General features: G+C 37.4%; 1 protein-coding gene across 5 annotated transcripts in view; it reads left to right on the top strand.

Annotated features, from left to right (window-relative positions):
* The first annotated feature begins 3,301 nt into the window (after positions 1-3,301).
* Positions 3,302-23,270, top strand: part of LOC107039792 (fasciclin-1) — a 210,072-nt gene continuing 190,103 nt past the window's right edge. For all 5 annotated transcript variants that reach the window (XM_015259626.1, XM_015259620.1, XM_015259612.1 and 2 more), the window contains exon 1: positions 3,302-3,649. In XM_015259626.1, coding sequence (XP_015115112.1) covers positions 3,521-3,649 — 129 coding nt within the window. In that variant the 5' untranslated portion in view covers positions 3,302-3,520. The remainder of the gene's footprint in view (positions 3,650-23,270) is intronic.

The following is a 23,270-nucleotide window of genomic DNA, read 5'->3' as shown; positions in this document are numbered from 1 at the left end:
AATATTTATAATGAATGGGTTTCTTAACTCCCCGATAGGGAAAGGTATTTTTTCTTAATTTGGACTCATATTTGTTTTTACACTTATTACAATGGAAATATTTCAAGTACACGAAATTAATCATTCATCAACCCCAAATGAATTCTCACTTGAGTTTATTTCGATACTAAATTAATCACTATCCTATCCGCACGGTATGAACCAGAGACTCGCACTCAATTAGACCTACCGTTATTCGTGATCACGAATTCCCTTTATATACACAGAGTCCTCGAAACGATGGAGCCAGTGCATTCATACTTTGAAATCGTAAACTGCGTTGAGTGAAAGCAGAAAGTTCCACTCGACGTTCCACGTATTTTTGATGGACCAATGGGACCGAGGTTTTGGGGTTTCAGTGACACTTGAGAGCGGTTTCAACTATTCAGGATGGTATGTACCTATTCACAGTCCTTATTTAGATAATTTATTGGTGAGGAAAATGGAAAGTGGAAATTGTTGCATTTTATAATTAACTGTGGGATTGAATTTAATTTGAGTAGAAAAAATCGTGAAATTTATGATTTAATTGTTAATTCAAGGTAATTTTACATTTTTCTGCAGCAAAGGGACAAAAAATTTCGGTGAATTTTCAAACGAAACGTGAATATTTAGTTCTAATTTTCGCAGAATTTAAAATTCATTGAAAATTTCTATTGATTTTTTATTAAATTGTGAATTATCAACGAAGAAATTTATTGAAATTTCATTTGAACTGTCACTTGATAAAAATTCCCAGCAATTTTACCGGAAATTTCTGAAAGAATAGCAAAAAATCTAATCAATGAAATGAATTTTAAAAACGAAATTATATTTCATTAATAAATAACTTGTTCCCTCATTACGAATTCATCGAAAAATAAACCGAGTTTCAGGAAACTAAAATTAAACAAAAAAATTCATCACTCCACTTGTAAATAAAACAACGCGCCGTTTCCCCCAGCTCCACTTCTCTTGACATCCCCAGTAAAAATGGAAATATTCCCCCAAAAATAAACAAACAGTTTGAAAGAACACCAACGTAACTGGCGTCGATCGGAGTACGTCACGTGTTCCCCACTTGGGGCCAGTGTACCCACGACACACGTGAGCGCCAAAACCCAGCGATGTGTATCCCCTGCAACAAAGACACAAGACCTCCGCGAATAGCCAAGGGCGGGGCCACCCGAGGGGCGCAGGGGGCGTCCACCCCTCCCCTGCGCCATCACGAGGGTCTGCAGTCCGTCGTTATCCACCGACTCGTCAACACGACCTGTCAAAAGGTTTTTTTACACTTCGTACTGCATAAAAAAAAATTCAGTTCCATCTATTGAACTTCATATTTATTTTATTTATTCTACTTTTTTGAAGCATTTCCGCACTTGTTGGAAATTATTATTCATTTATTAGCTTGAAAATTTACGATTTGATGGAAAAGTCAAGGGAAATGGAGAATTTTAGTTGAATTATTTTATGGAAAACAATAGAAATCAGGAAAATTTAGGTAAAATGGATCCATGATTTTTTTATTTACTGAAAATTAAGCGTTATTTGGCGCTGAACGTTTATGCTTCTATTGAAAATCGAAGTTCACTTCAATTTTTGTTTTAATTTCCTGTTCATTTCGTGGAAATTTTTATCAAATGACAGTTCCACAGAAATTTCGGTAATTTTATAATTCAACATCCACAATTTGATGAAAACATCAATGTACACTCTGAATTTGAGCTAAATTAGCCTATTTAAATTATCAGAAATCAGGAAAAGTCGGTTGAATGGATGTTTGAATGTTCAATTGATGGATAATTCAGGGTAATTTGATGTTGAATATTCATGTTTTGATTAAAACTTCAAGTTGGCGAATTCTCCATTGAATTTTCAGTGAAATTTGAAATTAAAAAACTCGCATAAATCACATTCACCTCTGACATTTACAATTTTACAATTAAAAATTGACAATTAAATTGAAAAATCAGAACAACTCCCGTGAATACATGTTTGAATCCTAAATGAATGCATAATTCACCGTAATTTAACGTTAAATATTTACGTTTTAATGAAAAATTCAATTTGGAAAATTCCCCATTTAATTTTCATTGAAATTTGAAATTAAACAACACCCCCCATAAATCAAATTCACTGTCGTTCTCCTAAAAATGCCCACAAACTCTCCACGAAATTCTCAACCATTTCTTTTCAGTCCGTGTTTACAAAAATCGTAAACATGAGACATTTTACAATTAAAAATTCACAATTTGATGAAAAACTCAACTCAATTATCCCATTGGAATCCTAAATGAATGGATAATTCACCGTAATTTGACGTTAAATATTCACATTCAATTAAAAATTCAAGTTGGAAAATTCCTCATTCAATTTTCACTGAATTTTGAAATTAAACAACTCTCCCCATAAATCAAATTCACTGTAGCTCCCCTAAAAATGCCCACAAACTCTCCACGATATTCCCATCCATTTCTTTTCAGCCTGTGTTTAGAAAAATCGTAAACTACATTTCTTTTCACCTAGTGTTTATAAAAATCATAAACATCCGACAGTTTACAATTAAAAATTCACACTTTGATGAAAAAAAAATTGGAAAATTCCTACGAAAACATGTTTGAATTCTCAATGAACGAATAATGTACCGTAATTAGACTTTAAATATTCACGTTTTAATTAAAAAATCAATTTGTCAAATTCCCTAATTAATTTTCACTGAAATTTGAAATTAAACAACTCCCCCCCAAAATCAAATTCACTCTAGCTTCCCTAAAAATGCCCACAAACTCTCCAAAATATTCCCATCCATTTCTGTTCAGCCCGTGTTTGGAAAAATCGTAAACTACATTTCTTTTCACCTAGTGTTTATAAAAATCGTAAACATCCGACAGTTTACAATTCAAAATTCCCAATTTGATGAAAAAAATTAGGAAAATCCCTATGAAAACATGTTTGAATTCCCAATGAACGGATAATGTACCGTAATTCAACATTAAATATTCACGTTTTAATTAAAAAATCAATTTGTCAAATTCCCCATTTAATTTTCACTGAAATTTGAAATTAAACAACTCTCCCCATAAATCAAATTCACTGTAGCTCCCCTAAAAATGCCCACAAACTCTCCACGATATTCCCATCCCTATCTTTTCAGCCCGTGTTTAGAAAAATCGTAAACATCAGCCAAGTCATCTTGTACTGCGCGTATTGTAAACAGAACAGTTGCCGGTTGATTCCAGCGCTCGCGCCGCGAGGTAGCGCAGTCGCTCGTCCGCCGTCGTGTCGAGTGGTTCGTGTTGTCGGTTTCGCGTTGAATATCCCCGAGAAAACGAGTTCTAAAAAAAGTTTCGAATAAATTGTTTCAGTGTGAGATTATTTCCGTGATTAAAAACCTCTCCACCGTTAATTGATCATTGGATTAATCGAATCAGTGATATTAAAGTGCGAGTGGTAACAGTGAGTTTTCGACATTATTCATTGACATTTATCAAGTGTTAAAATGTGCTCGATGCTGTCACTCGTGACAATTGCAATGGTGGTGGTGTCTATTGTCACCTGGAATGCAGAAGCTCAGCCGAAATCGCCGACTGTTCTCGACAGAATGCAGGAGGATACGGATTTATCTGAGGTGAGTGACTAATTAATTCAGAGGGGAGTTGATATTATTATTTAGACTATTGCGGAATGGACCATTGGGCACGTTTTACGCCGGCGAAATTTCACCGTAAAACGTTCAAGGTTAAATGCTGACATGGGTATACTGTGTTGCCAGTTTAGCTGGCGTGTCCTTGGGCTTGAAACATCCTTTTGTCCTTCGGATTCATTGATCTTTGTGGGTATGGGTCATCTTTGAGTATTCATCTGCGGCGGGGTATTATTACTCATTGAGTTGTCATTGAAATTATGAATCATCATCGCGGATTCTGAAGAAAATTTATAGAGATACTGAGGAAAGACTTTTCATGAGAGAATTTTTCTTTTTGAATTTTTCGTCGTTCTTTAAAAATTTTCTTTGATTTAATGCCATCGATCGCGATTTTTTAGTCTTTGAGATCAGAACAGGAATATTTAGTTGATTGATAATTTAAGAATATATTCTAGTGATTTTTGAGGATTTTCGTGGAATCATGGAACTAAAATTCTTTTGTGATTAAAATTATGAATCATCATTGCGGATTCTGAAGAAAATTTATACAGATACTGAGGAAAGACTTCACTGTGTTTTCGTGAGAGAATTTGTTTTCGGAATTGTTTGACGTTTTCTTGGACTTTTTCTTTGATTTGATGCCGTCAATCGCGATTTTTTAGTCTTTTGAGATCAGAACAGGAATATGTAGTTGATTGATAATTTAAGAATATATTTTACTGAATTTTGAGGATTTTCTTGGAATCAATTAACTGAAATTTACCGTTTTTATTGATTTTTTCGTCAAATTGTGAATTTGAAATGAAATTTCTTGAAATTTGGGTGGAATTATAAATTGATAAAAAATTTCATGAAGCGTTTCCCTACTTTTGAACAAATTTTCATTTCCAAAAACGTCTTAATTTTCACGTTCAATTTTTTTTTCTCAATTTCATCACCTGAAGCGTCAAATTTCTTCAATTTCTTGAGTGAAATCAATTCTTAAATCCCATCAATTTCCTCATTTTTATGAAGCGAATAGTCTCAGAATCTTTTTTTTATATCGAACAGTCGACTAGACTCGAAGAATTCATCTCCTGATATTCTGTTACATCACTTCATAAATTGATATTGCCATTGGTTTTTCCTCATATATCTCCACATTGGATGTTGGAACGCATCACCGCATAAAAGTCAAACTTTGAGTGAACAATATCGCCACTTTACTGTCGTCATTATTCAGAAATTGTCTTGTTGTCGGTGGGTAATTGGTAATCAAGTTTATTGTCAACAGCCTTTAATAGATTCTTGGAGGAGTAAAAAACGTACGTTGATCACGGCGGAAAGTTTTATTGTCTCGTAAAAATGTCCCATAACTCTGCGTATTTTTATTTCACTCGGTAACTCCATTACAATTACCTTTATTTCGTCACGAATGGATGAGTCATTGGGCGATGACTGGCGCCTTTTTTTTTTTCTTGCGGCGGGGAGTGGTGGTTGATTTAGGGGGGGGGGGGGCAATTTGATGATGAGAGAGGGGACACGGAGGTCTGGTGGGTGCGGAAGCATCTGCCGGGTTTCATCATTTTACGCGTCTCGCAGGTGTCGTCAGCCAGGTGGCATCCACGTTGAGATGATGGGATGAAAAATACGGGAATTGGGTTAAAGGGTATGGAAGATGAATTCCTCAAAATTTTTGAACATATTTTATGAACATTTATGGGTGTTTTTCAAAATCAAAGCCCATTGTTCTTTATTAAAATTCATGATTTGGTGAAATAATCAAGGGAGTCTGTAAATTTGGGGTGAATATTGTGAAATTTTTAATCAATTGAGCATTTGGGAAGTTAAAGTGACAGTTTTACTGAAATTTCAAGCTATTTTTTCGTTGAGAACTTATAATGAAAGAACAAAGAATACTTTAGCATATTTTGTGAACATTTATAGGCGTTTTGCAAAATCAAAGCCCATTGTTGTTTATTAATGAACTTTGAAAATTCATGATTTAGTAAAAAAAATCGAGAGGATCTGTAAATGTCAAGGAATTTTTTCATTAAGAATTCATAGCTTGATGAAAAAACAAATAAAACTGTAAAGTTTAGTATATCCTATGGGCATTTATAGGTGTTTTTTAAAATCAAAGCCCATTCCTCTTTATTATTGAACATGGAGAATTCATGATTTGGTGAAAAAATCGCGAGCCTGTAAATTTCAGGTCAATTTTCTTAAGCTTTCAATCAATGGAGTATTTGAGAAGTTCCAGTGACAGTTTTATTGAAATTTCAAGGAACTTTTTCATTGAGAATTCACAATTTAATTAAAAAACAAAAAAAAACTGTCAAGTGCAGTATATTTTATGGACACTTATAGATGTTTTTCAGAAGCAAAGCCCATCATTCTATAACGCTTATTATCTTCATGTTTAACTAATAATTCTGGGAAATGTCAGATAATTCAATTAATTGATTTCTCGAGTGTTCAAACAAAAATTAAACTGCAATCATCTCTGATGGTGAAGTTGAAGGAAATTATAATTTTTAGATTGCCCTCTATCAATATTACCATCGAATATTTGAGTTTGCAAACAATTAATGGGACTTTATTATCAAAGTTTCGGAGTGCATTGAGTGGGAAAACGTTACAAACAGAACGACTAGATTTTTTAAATATCGATAAATGTGGAATTATCTCGATGATGCATCATTCCACGGCAAAATCTCATAAGACATTTTTTATCGGAAATTTCATAAACTTCAAGATAGGTCCTAACAATAATTCCGCTATCTCCCTTCCGTTTCGCTATATTCGTTAAAAACCGATCTCAAGTCAAAATCAATTGATGACAAAATGTGAATAAAAAATCAGCGAACAATCCCAATCTCGATATCGGCTGATTTTACTGAAAAAAAAAGAATAAACACACATTGTTAACGAAATGACGTACTGAAACCACTTGTTACGGACATAAATCCGCAAAAAAAATTGAATTCTCAGTGCCGTGTTGATATCATTCCAACTGCATGAACAGCACGACTGAATTCCCGCGCATTACCATTCATTAATCTCGAATCAATGATGTGTACGTAGGCGCCTGACTCTTGCATGTCGTATGAGTCAAACGTGGTGAGCCTCTCGTCGACAAAAACGTCGCGCTGCTGGGTACGTCCCGCAACTTCCGCTACAGCGCCAGTTATGTAGACTATGTGTTTGATATACAATAAATTCAGAGCTGGAGTGTGTACGATACGATGTTATGAAAATAAAAGTACACATCACAGAAGAAAAAAACACATCTCTCTTTATCCGCAACTTTTTTACAGCGCACATTGTTTCAGAGAAGTTTTTTCCCCCCCCGTTGCTATTTCATTTTATTTCATTCCTATCGTATTGTGGATCTCGCTGGGAGAATAACCCTGGAGACGAACCGTATGTCGACTCCACCGAGTGATTATTTTTTGCCGCGAGGAGATGTGGATTCGCACACTGCTACATTAACACCAGAAAATATTTATTTCTGAGTGACATTGCCGATTCAAAGGGCGCGAGAAATTTTCACCACGTGTTTTCCCATAGTTCTTTCCAAGGTTTCACTTTCATTTTTCGGTTCGAATGTGACGTGACGTTTTGAGTTTATATTATTTCAGACATCGGCATAATCATAAATTTTAAATAGTGGTAAATTTTGAATTAATCGATTGGTTAATATTACGCAATGATTTTGAATTATTAAATTAATCGTCGATTAAATATTCACATTTCGAATTATTCTATCAGTCAATAATTGAATTCGAAAGATTGACGATTATTTGGCTTTGGTAATTTCAATAGTCAATTGACAATTTAGGTTATCAATTATTTTATTATTTTTCAAATATCAATGAAGACGAATAAACCTTAATTATTTTAAGCTGCAACTTGGCTTAATATTAATGATCTAATGATTGATGTCGATCTATCAATTATTTAGAATTCTCGATTGAGTTTTCTTTGACATTGAATTCGACTTTATGGCGTAAAAATGATTCAGAATTTACTGAGAATATCAGATATGAAGATTTAATTACAAAATTTTATGACAAAATTCATTGAAATTCCAGTGGAATTGTCACTGGGTAAAAATTTCCAAGAAATGTTTTAAATTCATAAAGCGTTTTGTGAATTCATTTCGTTGGTTTCATAATTGATTTAGGATACATTTTATGCCTTAGCATGTTGGGGGCAGAGGGGAGGGATGGAATATTCATCTCAAATATTCTCACATATTGAAAAAAAACATTAGCGATCCCGCATCGTTAAGTTTCATTCAACATTTTTCTCTCTTGTATATAGGCACCCACATGTTTTCTTGATACATAGTTGAGTTCATCTTTATACCTCTGGACGGATATTTTGAACAAACGGTTTCGCGCACACACGCCCCAAACAAAGACGCTCGACGTTCCGGTGTTGTTTCTCCTCCCCCCGCCCCCACATTGTCCCATTTTAGTCTATATTTTCGCTTCCTACGTTGCAGTTTGTACTTATATACGGGTATATAAAGTACAAAAGGCACTATTCACGGGCTAATCCAGCGGAGATTCCATTACGTATTGGCTGCGACTTCTCGACTTTTGGGATTTTTACGGGATTTTTTACTGTGTGGAGCAGGAAAAGTTGGATCATTAAATTGAGACATTAAGACATGCATTAATGATGTTGCGTGAAAAGAGCCAATGATTTTGTCAGTCATTGTTTAAGTTACGATAAAAATATCTGTCATGAAGCAGAATTTTAAGGGTGAACGAATTTTTGCGATTAAGAATATCCAAGTACTTTCGCTATTTTTTTTCTACTTTTGTAGTTGAACATCGAAACTTTCATTTGAGTCCCATTTAACCCCAAAAGTTTCTGGACATTTTACAATGATTATATCATTTAAACTTTGAAGTTTTGATATTGAACCATTAGAAAACATTTTTTAAATCTGAAACAAAATTAGAAAGTTTAGTTTTGGAGGAAGATTAATGAAATAAGCATTTTCTATGAATAATTCATTAAAAAAATATTTATTTGTATCCAAAATTTTACAAGAAATCGATGTCATGTCTCAAAAAAATAAGGTTTCCGAAAATTTAAACAATTTTAATTATTTATTTATATGAACAACGAATGTTTAAAAAACAATAATTCTGTGCAAAATGTAATTTTAATTACATTTACTGACGCTGAATACTCATGATTGAAAAAAAAAATTTCTCACGCAATTTAATTGACACATTTGATCCTATTCTAAAAAGTACATACACTTAAAGTCGATAACTATCGATATTTCGCAAGTCTATCACGCTTATTCCTGATTGGTTCCAGTTGTCTGAGGCGGCAAATTTAATCCATGATTAATTTAATTTTGAGATTTTCAATTATGATTGTTACAATTACATCGCGCTATAGCGCGCGTTCGGTCTCGTGATTGAAAATGGTTGAATCTATAGAATGATCTGCACGAAACTGTAAACGATATGTGGATATCCTGAAGGTTTCACGCTATTCTGATCTTACAATGATAGTGTTTAAATTCTCCCACCCTCATCACCCTCACGGAGAGAAATATTCAATAAAAATTACGTATCTTTTCCGTAATTCTGGAGCGAAATATGATTGTACGAAACTTTACGGAACCGTCACGGAATTTTTCGAGAGTGTTCCGTAATTTTTATCTGAATTGCCTGTGAAAAATTACGATACCATCACTTAAATTTTCCGAATCGATTTCGTAATCGGTGAGCGAACTGTGAGTTCCGTAATTTTCACTGAACATTTCTCTCCGTGCCTCCAACCTCCTCAACAATTTCAGAATTTTAATAAATTGCAAGAAAATGGATAAGTCACCAAAAAGTTCTTACGATTCCACCTCCCAATGTCTTGAATTAAGACCTGTTGAAGACCCAATTTTTTTCATTCCTCCTAGTCACATATGTGGATTCTGCGGATGAATCATTCTCGCTTTATCATATTTAATTGCGAGTAGAAATGGTGAGGAATTCAGTGTTGAGAGTGATGTGAAGACGGCGAGGGGGAAAGAACAACAAATTATTCGAAAACGTAATTCAGGCCAATCAACGGGTGCGGGGCAATTGACTCCGATGACGTAGTCGAACGATACTAATTGGTTAATTGAAGCTTGTCGGGGGATACTCCACTGCGCGACTTTTCTTCTCGATTCGTCTTGTTATACTCTCTCGTTTTTGTTTTCATTGGAGAATCCGGTATCAACCGGAGAATGGGAAATAAATAAATCTTAAAGGGGAGGTTGTACTGTTGAAAACTTTTCGATGAAATTCGGAGTGGACTTTGTGGAAATAAAAACAAAATAGAATAATAAAAATGATAATGTTCTCAAAAATGGAAAAAACGTAAAGAAGTTTCTGAAAATTAAAAAAAAATTTTCATTATTTATTCATAACATAAAAATGTTAAGAGAGAATAGACAATTTGGAGTTGTTCATTATGCGACAGAAATTTATTAATAACAGCAAGAGCCCATTTTGCCCCGGATCTTTAATAAGAATGCGTGACGCATCAACCTGGGAGGTCCAACATCCGGTAATTCTCATGTCTAACATATCAATGTTCTTAGATTTTCTCCCTCCATATTATCCGTAAGAGGAGGCTGCACGCAGTCATGCCCATGCGTCGAAGTGTCACGTAGGACAATATCCCGTAGATTGCATTATATCCACCAGCATGACAGCTGCCATTCGTCCGCAAATCGATTGGACGAATTGTTTGGCCGAGTGACTATCGATTTTCTAAAATGCGTGACACATCCGGTTACTGCGTGCACCTTTTGTATGCGGTGAGGAAGTCAACGGGAGAACGATGAGGGAGGGATTGACGGGGGCAAATCGAATAGTTCGGTGAATATGGAATTGACGAATGTTGAATCGAAATGTTACAGTTGTGGGATTTTTTATTTTTATGGGGAATTCTGCTGTCATCAAGCTGTCTTAATTCACGACATTCAGGACATTCAAGACATCAGACGTGATGTAATGTCTTAAAATACAAATCATCAAATTCAAGATATTTTAAGGCAGTAATCATTTATGACGACGGCACTAGGACGGGACATTAACCCCATTAAGACACGGAATCATAAGACGTTTTTCATGACTTATTCATTTTCTTCCAATTTGTTGAAGTTGTAAATTTACTGAGAGAGTTTGAAGGGTGATGAGGGTGGAAGATGTCAAATGAATTCAAATATAGAATCATTGCAAAGATGAGAAGAGAGTAAAAATCTGGAATATTATTCCAAGGAAAAATACTTTTCATCAATATTTTTCATCACAAAAATTCTTTACCCTCATTTTCCTAAATTCCTTCAACTTCTGCTTCATGGCCGCTATTTTTAACGCAACCAAAATTATCAATGAAGAAATGATTGAGAAAGAAATGAATCAAGTATCCGGAAAGATTAATGAGACATCTTCAGTTGAAACTATAGATCCTCGAGCAAGACGCCTAGAATGTCTAGAATGCATATCTTAATCGGATAAGACATTTTAAGACAGTAGTCATTTATGACGGCGGCACTAGGACGGGACATTAACCCCATTGAGACATGGAATCAAGACGTATTGGGTGACTTATCCATTTTCTTCCAATTTCTTGAAGTTCTGAATTTACTGAGAGATTTGAAGGGTGATGAGGGTAGAAGATATCAAATGAATTCAAACACAGTAAATTGCAAGATGAGAACGGTGTAAAAACCTTGAATATTATTCCAAGAAAAAATACGTTTTATCAATATTTTTCATCACAAAAATTCTTTACCCTCAATTTCCTAAATTCCTTCAACTTTTGCAGGATGACCGCTATTTTTAACGTAAAACCAAAATTATCAGTGAAGAAATGATTGAGAAACCGACGTCCAATGGTCGCGGTGGTTAAATCGTTAGTTCGGCTTGGCCACTAGGAGGTCGTGGGTTCGAATCCCAGTCCGATCGGGTTTTTTAACTTCTGGAAACAGGGGTTGGGGGCTCGAAAGGGTGGCGCTGGGCTTCGCATTCCGACTGGGGGGGACCCTTTACTTCCGGTAAAGGGGGTTAAGGGACTCGCCTGGGGCGGATTCTGGTGGGGTCCGTCTCACCTCGGCTCTGGACGAGTGGAAGGTTCCTAATAGAGGAATCGACTGTACCGACGGAGGTTTTCTGTGGTTTCCTCCGTCTCTCGCGGGAGCAAATGCGGTCCAGTGTAGCAAGTCGGCCACAGCCGCAAGATTAGGTAGAGGGTAGATGGCGGAGTAAACCAGAGGGTTTAAAATGCCTTTAAAAAAATGATTGAGAAGAAAATGAATCAAGTATTCCGAAAGACTAATGAGACATCTTGAGTTGAAACTATAGATCCTCGAGCAAGACACCTAGAATGTTTAGAATGCACTTAATCGTAAACGTCTTAACAAAGTCGGCAAAAGCGTCTGAATTTCAGACAGTTCCCCTCGGAAATTCCGTTACTTAAATACAAATAGATATCCTCCAGAATAGTTTTCTTCCTCATGTATTCACAAAAATCCTCGAGTTGACTCGAATCGATCCTCACCACTCCGGGCTCTCCAAATATCGTCCTCATATGGTACATCACCCGAACACACGACATCAGTAATCGAGCGTGTTCCATTTGCATACGTCTCGTCCTAATGTATTTACCCATAGTACATCCGCCCCTGGCGCGATATTTCGAGTCACTACAGTCGTTATTTGCGATAAAGATGTTTATGATTGCATCCACAGCGCTCGATGCATGGGGTACGAGTCTGTTTTCCCGGTGCAGATGTGCACAAAAGCGTTAAATTTAATTTCTCAGTGTAAAAATATGACAAAATAAATTCGAGGGTACAACAATATCGATGTGTTATTTTAAATGTAATCTCTGGGGGCTTGTGATATGTTTGGGTATCAAATATATCATGGAATAATGAAGCTCGTGGTTTTGTTGGCTGTATCCGAATGTAATTGCGATTTGCAACGGCACATTGTTCTCAAACCGCTGCTGGGTCCCCTACGCATTCCATTGCAGTGACTAATTCTGCTCACTTGGGTCTTTCTCAGAACTAGTCCGTCATGTATTGGAGGAAAATAGTATCAACTGTGGCTAGTGGGTGATGTAATGCGGAATTGTCGGGAAAGTGTTCATCGCGACGTAATTAATTCTTAATTTGGATTAATTTCTCTTATTTTACTTATTCTTCATCAAATTTTCTGGAAATCCCTCATGATGTTCATATATTGTTGGTAATTTTCATCAAGTGGCAGTAATTGATAAAACTTTGCAACAATGTCATCACTCTATTCGACCATGAATAGTCTCCCTGGCAAAAGAACTGTCACCCGAAAGCCGGTGAAAGCTTTAGGATATTTTTTCGCGTCCAATCTGGCCGATAGCTTCCTGGATTGAGATGCCCGTATCGTCGACCACATCGAATTGTCCATTACCAGTTGGGAGATTTAGTCCGAGACTCAATCCAATCTACGAGGAATCCACCGGCACTTCCTTGTGGGCACCGCAGGATCAATCAGCCAGTGGTCAGACCGCGTAATCGTCGCTCAAGTCTTTGAGGCTGGCTGGCCAAATTTGTAAAGGGCCATTTCAGTGTTCCATGATTAAAGAGTATATTTAATCAAATCACATTCAAATTCTCGTTTTGATTCATCCGATCGCAGATGAAACAGTACACGTAAGGGTGGCATTTAACGAATAGGTATTGCATAGGTCAAAGCTGATATTCATTAGTGCCCTCCCATAAATTCTAGCCCTATGGGCATTCAATGCGCAGACAGGCTGAACTGTGGCCCCCCTGAGGAGCCAATGGTGTATCTGATTGGAGACAACGTTTACCGTTTCGGTGTAATAATTCATCAATCACTATTGACACCAAACGCTGAAAGATTCAGTGAGCCGATTGCTAATCAATTATCACGTACGAGTCAACAGTGCTTCCACGAGGGTGATCAAATACTAGGGTTTCATCGGTGGGTTACTGAAGACAAAACCATTGTATCGGGATGGATTTAGGCGGATGGTGGTAACAGGCGGATTATCAATGAAGAGATTGAGACTGAATTCGGGGATGTTGGAGGTGTTGGATTTTTGAACGGAGTTGGACACCAATTTACTTGATAATTGATAAAAAAATATTGATCAAGATGATTGGAGGTTGGTTTGGCTTGGGTGATAGAACGTCAAGCTGTTGACGGACGATTTCATGAATCTTTAGGTGAGAGATTGACAGCTATGCGGTGCTCTATCCAAAATTGGACGATAGGTCGTATTGATGAGGCAGTTAGGGTTTGATCGAGTGATTGAGTGATTCGCTGCTTTGTCTCGAATTGGACGAAATTTACATCGAGACCCTAAACTTGGAGATATCGAGAGCTGTAAAGGAATTGTTTCAATTGTCTTTATCTCGCGCTTAATTATGAGATAATAATCAACTAAATCGAATTGATTCACTCGACAGTTCATAGTAGTGAGGGCTAAATACATCCTAGCCCTCACGACTTAGCTACATTTAGATGTGACAGCTATCATGAGAATGAAGAGATGTTGGATTCCATGAAGTTGAATATGTCAGATCTTCGCGCTCCTGTCGAATAGTTATTGATTCAACTTCTTGCATGAATAATACCAACAACCGATGCAGTACTCTATTATATGATTAAATGATTCGTTGCCTTGTTTTGAATTGGGAAAAGGAAATTGATACATTTACCAGCAAGGCTTCAAATTTGGAGATGCAAGAGCTGTAAAATAATTGTTTGCATTATCTTCATTCTGTGCTTGATCATCTGATTATAATTAACCTGATGGAATTGATCCACTCGGAAATTCACAGCCCTCATCTAGAATGCATTCCACATTTAGATGAATTGAATTCAGCTTGAAAATATGACAGCTGTCATGAGAATGAAGAGATGTTGGAGCCCATGAAGTTAAATGTTTCAGATCTTGGAGCTCTTGTCAACTAGTTATTGATTGAACTTTCTGCATGAATAATACCACCAACCGATGCAGAACTCTATTCAAAATTAGATGATATCAAAGATGACAGCCTTAGGTCGTACTGATAATGAAAATCTTTCATACGTCTATCATGTAATCAAGTGATTCGTTGCCTTGTTTTGAATTGGAAAAAGGAAAAGGATAAATTAACCATCAAGAATTCAAATTTAGAAACGTGAAGAGTTGTAAAATAATTATTTCAATTACCTTCATCACGTGCTGAATCATCAGATTATAATCAGCCCGATGGAATCGATCCACTCGGAAGTTCACAGCCTTCACCTAAGATGCATTTCACATTTGGGTGAATATGCTAACGAGGCCGGTTCAATGTAAATGTGTGGATATAGCCAATCGCCCGAGAGACTGTTTGAACTCGTATTTCGGCAGCTCCATCATCGATAGACGTTTCGAATTGATGTTATGGTAATACTGATACAGGGGTGAAAAAAAAATGAGTATCACCGATTAGCATATAAATCGCGTCGGTCTTTTCGCTGGAGGAAGCGCCATATGAAAATGTCACGTAATATAGTCAACCTTTTCGGCATTCACGCATTTGATCGTACGTACGATTTCATGAGATGCAGCAGCACACAGATATTTTTGAATTACGGTATTGGATGGAATCGATCAGGCGGCAAATTATTTCTCGGTAAAAATGTATTTCAATCTGCGTCAGCTGAATTTATATTCAAATTGTCTGCTTTCTATATTCAATTGTCGGAGAATTGGAACGGCTAAATATCGGGAATTTTCGGGAATTGGAGCTAAATATGGATTTGTTTTTTTTCGGGATGAAGAATTGTTAATTTATTTAGCATTGCACTCAGACGGACTTCAGAAATACAGAATTCGATGGAATGACATGACAGACAAATTGAGTTTTTAATATTATCTTCAACAAATTATTGTTTTGCCGGTGGCTGAAGCCCCCCGATATTATCTCTTGTATCTTCTTTTCTCCTGTACCACGTGTGCCACTGCAGGACAATCGATAACGAAAGAGGTCGCAAGCACCGCACGTGACCTCCATTCGGCCCTCAAAATCGTAAAAAAAACTTGAATTCCATCTTCAAATCGGGTCACGTGCGCCGCATTCACTTCTATAATTGGTCATAGAAGGTGCATATTTTCCACCGCCAGAAGCGCTGTTGACCGATGTTGTAATATTCGGAATAGTTATGCAACTGGGTCAAAACCACTCGGAAATTGAGAAAACGCTTTCCGTTCTTTTCAAATCGGAGAATGAAAGAATCCTCGCGCGTTGGTGGCTATTAACTCCCGTTGCGAATAGACCAGGGTATTGCCATGTGTGTAAGGATGAATTGAGGGAATTAATGACACTGGGTGGACGTCATTGAGCTGCAATTGAGGTGACAATTACGTGTCATTCGTCGTTTCACCTATCTCATCGTCGCTTTATTCAGATTTTAGTGGTTTCGCAGGAGTAGTGTGAATTTATGGGGTGTTTTCCGTCGTCAGAACTGAAAACTATCTGAACCTGATGTATTCCTTGAATATTAATGGAATATTTCAACGAACGAGTGCCAGAGAAACATTGATTCGCCAAGACATCATGGAATTTGGTAGTCAACCGAATCGGATAGATCAGGAGTCATTTTAAAGAGATTGAAGGTGATCAAAAAGTTCTTCTGAAAACATCTCAGAATTTGCGATAGACATTCATTAGAAACTTGTCTCCATGTTCACTTTCTCTTGAGTGAACTTAATGAAAGACAATTCCCGGAAAGACGAAGTGAAACGAAAAAAAAAAATTGAACTCTTTAAATGAGTTCATAGGGATTACGTAATGACTTTTGAAGCGAGATGAGGTTAACTGGACGATCTTAAATCGCCTCGTATTCCAGTCGATAAAGTTGATACCCATGACAACTGGGGGATTGGATCTTTACGCGCATGCACATAATCTATCCCAAATGTGATTCCTCCAGATCTACCGAGACTATCGATTTCCGGTTGTAAGCCGATGTGATATCTCGGTGGGGGCTTTGGAGAGACTAACTAGGAGCCCTCTATCGTAGGGCCATAAACAGGGGTAATTACCCGTACTGATTGCTACACGATCATGATTCTTCAAGTGTCTCCTGATGTGACAATGGAAGATAGTTGTTGGTTTGGAGTTACGGGATTGGATTAGTACGATTTGTTGAGGATTTTTACGGTGAGGACTTGATTACACTGATTTCATCACGAGTTATTCTGTTTTTAATCATTATATTTTGCAATCCTAGACGATTAGTTGATGGTGGAGCATGAGAAAAGTGAGGTTGGGAGACTAATAATATTCTCCATAAAGATGTCAATTTCGAATGAGGAAAATAATTTCATTTATTTCCCCTGTAAGCATAGAATCACTTCGACTCGTCTGGGTCATCGTGATCATTAAAAATACTCCATCCATGAGTGCTTGTTTGTAATAATGCACGAGGGAACAACGAGAGCACACAAACAATATCATTACCAGAGGTCAACGTATATCGACAATTGTGCACATCAGCTCTAAGACGATTCGGAAATGAGGACGGAAGATATCTCCAGGGTCGGGATGATGGAGTCACTGGAAAATGGCAATTCTCCGGAGAGTGAAGGGAATGAGGTATCCGGGGCGGAAAAGGGACAACATCCCCGGAGAAGTGGGAATAATCTTTCCTGAATGTGTCTGCCGAATTAGATTCACTCGTCTTTCCTGATGGATTTGTCATTCATCTCCTCATAATTCAATGTATCTTTGCTGGTAAAACTAGTCTGATATTGAGACACTTTTGTCGTCTCTCTCAAGACGTTTTGTGTCGACTAATTCCGGTCAATTTTGGTATCTCAAATTAAGGATAATGGGGCGAGGAGGAAATGTAGGAGGTGAGGCGGAGGGGTTTCTATTGTTTTCCTGCAGAAAACCAATCGCTAAACAAAAAAATTTTTCCCATTCGGATTCAAAATTCCGGCAATATTAGGGAGTATCTCCGCTTAAAAATTATTTTTGGAGCTAATCAAATTTATTTGTATCTGTTCCATGCATTGAATGGTTTGAAGGCGTTACATGTCTGATCAAGATCGGATCCGTCAACTTGATCAATACCTGATCAGTGGTCAGGTCTAACCTGATCCAAACTTGATCAAGACCTGACCGGAATTTCCACTCGGGTATAAGACTGTTAGACATTATCAACAGCAACCATTCCCTCCCTAAATCCATGAACATTCCTCCAAGTCGCATTCACCAATATCTCAAGTTGTATTAACAGTTTCATACCCGGAGTCAACTATAAATACCCGGTAGTCTCTCTGTGTCACGATTCACCGCTCTCGTCAGACCCAACTGTCTCATTTTCCTCACACCCAGCGTACAACCGTGTATCCCATCTCTGTTCTTCCGTTCATTTCGTCACGGTTTCTCGTAATTTCAGTCATACTCAGGGTATACCATCCACCTCCCTCGCAGCCGTCATGCGGAAGACCACCCTCTTAACCAGGCAAACCTATTCTGCAGTCTACACCGCAGCCATTTCAATGGATCTGAATCGTTTCGGTGATATTGAAGCGCTTGGTTATTGAGTACAGTCGTTAGTCGAGGTATTTATATGGGTTTCTGGGGATTATGGGGGCCTTGCTGTAATTTCGGAAGGGGAGGAAATTTATGGGGTTGTTTTATTGAGAGATGTATCGATATCAGTCGACAATTATTCATCATTTCTTGCGCTTGACGGTCGATAACTCAAGAAGGGCAAAGTGAAATTTCCCGATTTTTTTTTCACTTTCGAGGTATTTTTTCAAGCTTCAAAATGAGCTCTGAGGCGTCCCAATTGCGTCGTTGGTTAGGGAAATATTGACGATCGAAGACATGGGGATAAGTGGTTTGATGATGGCTGCATCAGGGAAAAAGTGGAGATGTTCCTCATACGCCTGGGGAAAATGATGCTCGCGGTTAGTCTTTCCGGAAAGCCGGATGCGTACCTTCATACCGCATCTTTCATTCTATCCCGGTAAAACGTAACGCAATACTCCTGAGCCCTCAGCCATCCGCCATGTGACACCCGAGAGTTCGGAATATTGCGAAAATATACCGCATTAGCTGTAGCATCGTGTTACCGGTTATAGACATCCCCATTCTCATCTTGCCTCACTCGATTTCGAGGGAAAAAAAAAACACTTGGAGTGCTTCCTCGGGGAGCATTTCGGCATACGTGGGGTTTATTTGTCTCGGCTCGGTCAGTCCAGTGTCAAGAAGGACGCGATGTAAAAAGACGAGACACTTTCATAATGTCTGGAAATGTAAGTCACCAAATTTAAGACATTTTTTTAGCCTTAATTCAAGACACTTGAAGACTGTTCCATTTTCTTCCAATTTATTGAAGCTTTGACTTTATTGAGAGGGTGGAAAGGGTGATGAATGTGGGAGATGTCAAATTAATTCGAATACAATATCGTTGCAAGATTAGAAGGACGTAAAAACCTTAAATATTATTGTAAGGAAAAGTATTTTTAACCACAAAAATTTTTTTATTCTTCAAATTCTGCTTCATGATAGCTGTTTTTAATGTGATTCAAATTATCAGTGAAAAAATGAATGAAGTATTTGGAAACACATTTTGAAACCCCGAGTTGAAGACCCGAGTTTGTAGCAGAGATGTCAGACAAGATATGAATGTGTTTTTGAGCTCAAATGAAAGAGCGGGTCGAGAAATGGCGTGCTGATGCCTCCAAAGATGGTTTTGAACCAGGAGAGACTCCTAGACCCCAATGTTCTATACATACTCCTAGACCCCATTGTCCTCCTAGACAATGTTGTCACAACTCTACTTTTCAATTAAAAACAGACACCATCTTTAGAGACATTTGTCATGTTTAGAGGCCCTAGCACGCCATTTCTCGACCCGCTCTTTCATTTGAGCCCAAAAAAACATTCATATCTTGTCTGACATCTCTGCCACAAACTCGGGTCTACAACTCGGGCTTTCAAAAATGTCTTGAAAAAGGGGGCAAAAAAGCATTATGATTCCAGACACTAATTCTTCTACAGCGGTGACACGGGCCGCACATTAGTCCGAATAAAATACAATAACTCCCGTGGATTTGTTATTATTTTCCTAAAAAAAGAATTCGAGTGCCGAGGGGCGAAGCCCCCCTAATGATTTCCGAATTAGTATCAATCATTCATTCCACCCTCCCTCATTACGAAGTGACGAATGTCGTGTTGGAAACAGCCCCTCACTTTGTCAACTCTGTTGAGTGCCTTTGTTACTCCAAAGTGCGGAAAAACAAGATTGAAAAAACAAGGGCAATGATGACGCAAACGAGCCGGAAGCCCCCATCGCTCAGTGACATCGGGGTGAATCGATAGCTCGTGACCTTGAGCCATTTTTCCTGCCTCCCACCGGAACATTCCCGTGGCACTGGATAAAACTGGAGAAAAATCAAGCCTCGTACACCTTCACTCATCCCCCCCTCCCTCCCCGGACTCTCGAAACTTCCTGGACGAACAAAAAAATGAGAGGAAATAACCTAAAATACAGCTGAGAATGAACAAAGTCCCTGAAACTCCGGCCAAACAACTTTCCAATTCGCTTGAACGCTCTCTTTCCTCGGCTTGTTGACTCGTTGGAGCATCTTGCCGGGCTCTCTGTTGTGCTTTAGATTCTGGGGATACAGTTGAAACTTTTCCTATTACAACAATTTAATCAGCGGATCAAAATATTCGGACGAGGGCGCGGCGATCCCATTATTTTCCAGCGTGATCCATACTGCTGATTAGCTTTGAATTTCACTAGGGACACTTTTTTTTAATGAAATTTGCGATTGACGGGGTGGGAATTTTTATCGAGTGACGGTTCCTCTGAAATTTCAAGAAATTTCGTAATTGGAAATTCACGATTTGATGAAAAAAATCATGAAAATCAGGAATTAGATTTTATTGCGGACATTTTTCTGGTGAAATTTACGATTCATTTCTTAGATATTTCGATAAAGTTATAGTTTCAATGGAATTTCAAGAAATTTCCTAATTCAAAAAATTACAATTTGACAATTTTTAAAATTAAATTTGTGATAGATGTGTTGGGAATTTTTTTCGAGTGACAATTCTTTTGAAATTTCAAGAAATTTCGTAATTGGAAATTCTCAATTTGATGAAGAAAATGAATGAAAACTCTAAATTTCAGTTCAATTATTCCCTGAAGAGTAACAGAAATGAGTAAAATTTAGGTAAATCTATTCTTGAAATTCTGATTAATTGAAAATTTGAGTAAGTCGAAGGAATTCCGCAAAAACCGTAAATTCTATTGGATTTTTCATGAACAAATTTCGGGAAAAATTTGAAATTTCACCATTTATTCCTCCAAAATTCAATAAAATAATAACAATCGTAATAGTTTTTGTTCACAATATACTTGAAATGTTTCATTTCACATTTTCAATTTAAAAAGTTGTGTCATAAAGACGATTGGTCATGATCGATATACCCGGGAAATAGGGTATTGGGTCGGCTTGCAGCTCCGGACGAGGGGGATTTGGGCGATTCGTCTGCGATACTCATTCGTTGGGATCATACGCAATCTGTCGAGGACGCTCAATAGCATTTTGTCCAGTGGGTCGATTCACCGGAGGGCTCTGTCGGGAGATAGAGGAGTCAGAGGGAGGGAAAAGCCACAAGGAACGTACTGCACCGGGGGATAACCGATGGACCGGTGGGATTGCCATGAATCATAGACTTCCGGTTTCAGTATTATGTACGTTCGTACGGTATAACACATGACGATTCATTCCAGTTGTGTTTCGTATCCAGTAATCGCTGATGAGGAATGGGTTTTTCAACTGCTGGGGTTCATGGGGAGAAGAAAAAATTGGAATTTCATGGAGAGTTGAATTGACATTTGGGAGGGGGGGGGGGATGTTGAACTGGATTTGTTTGGGAAAATTTTAAATTTCAATGCGAGTTTAATGAAATTAGGACATTGGAAATTGAAAATTTCATGGAAAAATCAATGGAATGGACATTTCAGTCCAATTATTCCATTTAAGAATACTCTGTATCCTATTAACAGGGTTTTCACCTCAATTTTCCTCATTTCTGTTAATTCTCATAGTGTAATTGAACTGAAATTTAATTTCCATGCATTTTCCTATGAATTTATGAATTTTCAATGACTAGATCAGTCCGCGCGCGTATGTCCTTCTGCGTGGGGCTCAATGGATATCATCTCTCCTTCTACTACCCTCAAATGCGTTTCCCAGGGGGTTGGTGATTTTTTAGGGGGTTGAGGGTCCTTAGAAACATTTTCCAGCAGGAGTTGTTTGTTTTTTTTCTAGATACGAGAGCGAACGCGCGCTACGGCGAGCTGTAATTATATCAATCATAATTGAAAATCTCAAAATTAAGTTAATTATGAATTACTTTGCTACCTCAGACGACTGGAACCAATGAGGAATCAGCGTGACAGACTTGCGAGATATTGATAGTTATCGACTTTAAGTGTATGTTCTTTTTAGAATAGGACAGAATATAATATAATATAGTATTATCGTAACGTCTTTAATGTAGGTTATCATCATTTATAAAAAACCTAATGACACAATACATCGAATAGGATTGGCGTCAAAAAACTCTACACTGGATTTTTTTATTAAAGGAAATCCCTTGGAATTCCTTAAGATTTTCACATTTTCAAAAGCTCGATCTCTGGGTTGGTTAAGTAATTCATAAAAAACTTCTATCTAAAAATTAGAAATTGGAATATTTAGGTTGTTCACTTAACGAGAGTGGAGTGATGTACTCAGAGGGGATGTTCTCAACTCTTGCGAGTTTAAATAATTGAAAGGCTTTGAAGAATTTTTCGATGTCGCCAGCATATACCCCCAGCTCTCGGCTATGTTTTCTTTTTTCTTTCTCTTCAGTTCCTGCAATATGTATCTAGCGTTCTTACTTCTACTCGGGTTATTACATATTTATGCGAGCTCCGGAGCGTGTTGATATTAATATTTTATCAGTGGCTATTTTTTGTATTGAATCGATGGCTGAATCTTGTTTTTTTCTCCTGCATATTCACTTTGTTGTATTTCAATTTGCTTCTTTTATTTATGGGAGAGAAAAAGTCCGTGTGGTTTTTCCCCAGTCGTACGTGAGAAGTTTGAATTTATTTCGTGAATCATTTGAACTGAATAGTTTTTCATTCATTGTTCAATTGAAGGAAGATATTATTTTTGAAATACTAATGTTTAACATTCAGGCACTTTTGTCTTCTTTTTGAGACGTTTGTGTCAACAAATTCAATCATTTTTAGTGTCTCAGATTGAGAAATTAAGACATGCATTCAAACGTACTTTCATTCCCAGACATTATGAAAATGAAAAACGTCTCATTTTAAGACGACAAGAAATATTCTTGTCCTAAATTAAAACGCCGTGAATTTAGTTCAGTTACATCGCAACGATCAAGTAATTAAATTTTACGGAGTATTATTAAGGAAGCATGTTGATTACCCGGAGGTGATGAAATGGAATATCATGCAAACATGCTAATTGAACCACCTCGGAGGTGAATTTACGCAAGGTCAAGCGTATTCAGCGG

The sequence above is a fragment of the Diachasma alloeum genome, unplaced genomic scaffold (assembly GCF_001412515.2).
Source record: "Diachasma alloeum isolate Michigan unplaced genomic scaffold, Dall2.0 Dall_scaffold_00178, whole genome shotgun sequence".
Lineage (NCBI taxonomy): Eukaryota > Metazoa > Arthropoda > Insecta > Hymenoptera > Braconidae > Diachasma > Diachasma alloeum.
Note: the sequence above shows the minus strand (reverse complement) of the source record. Positions and strands in the feature narration are given on the sequence as shown.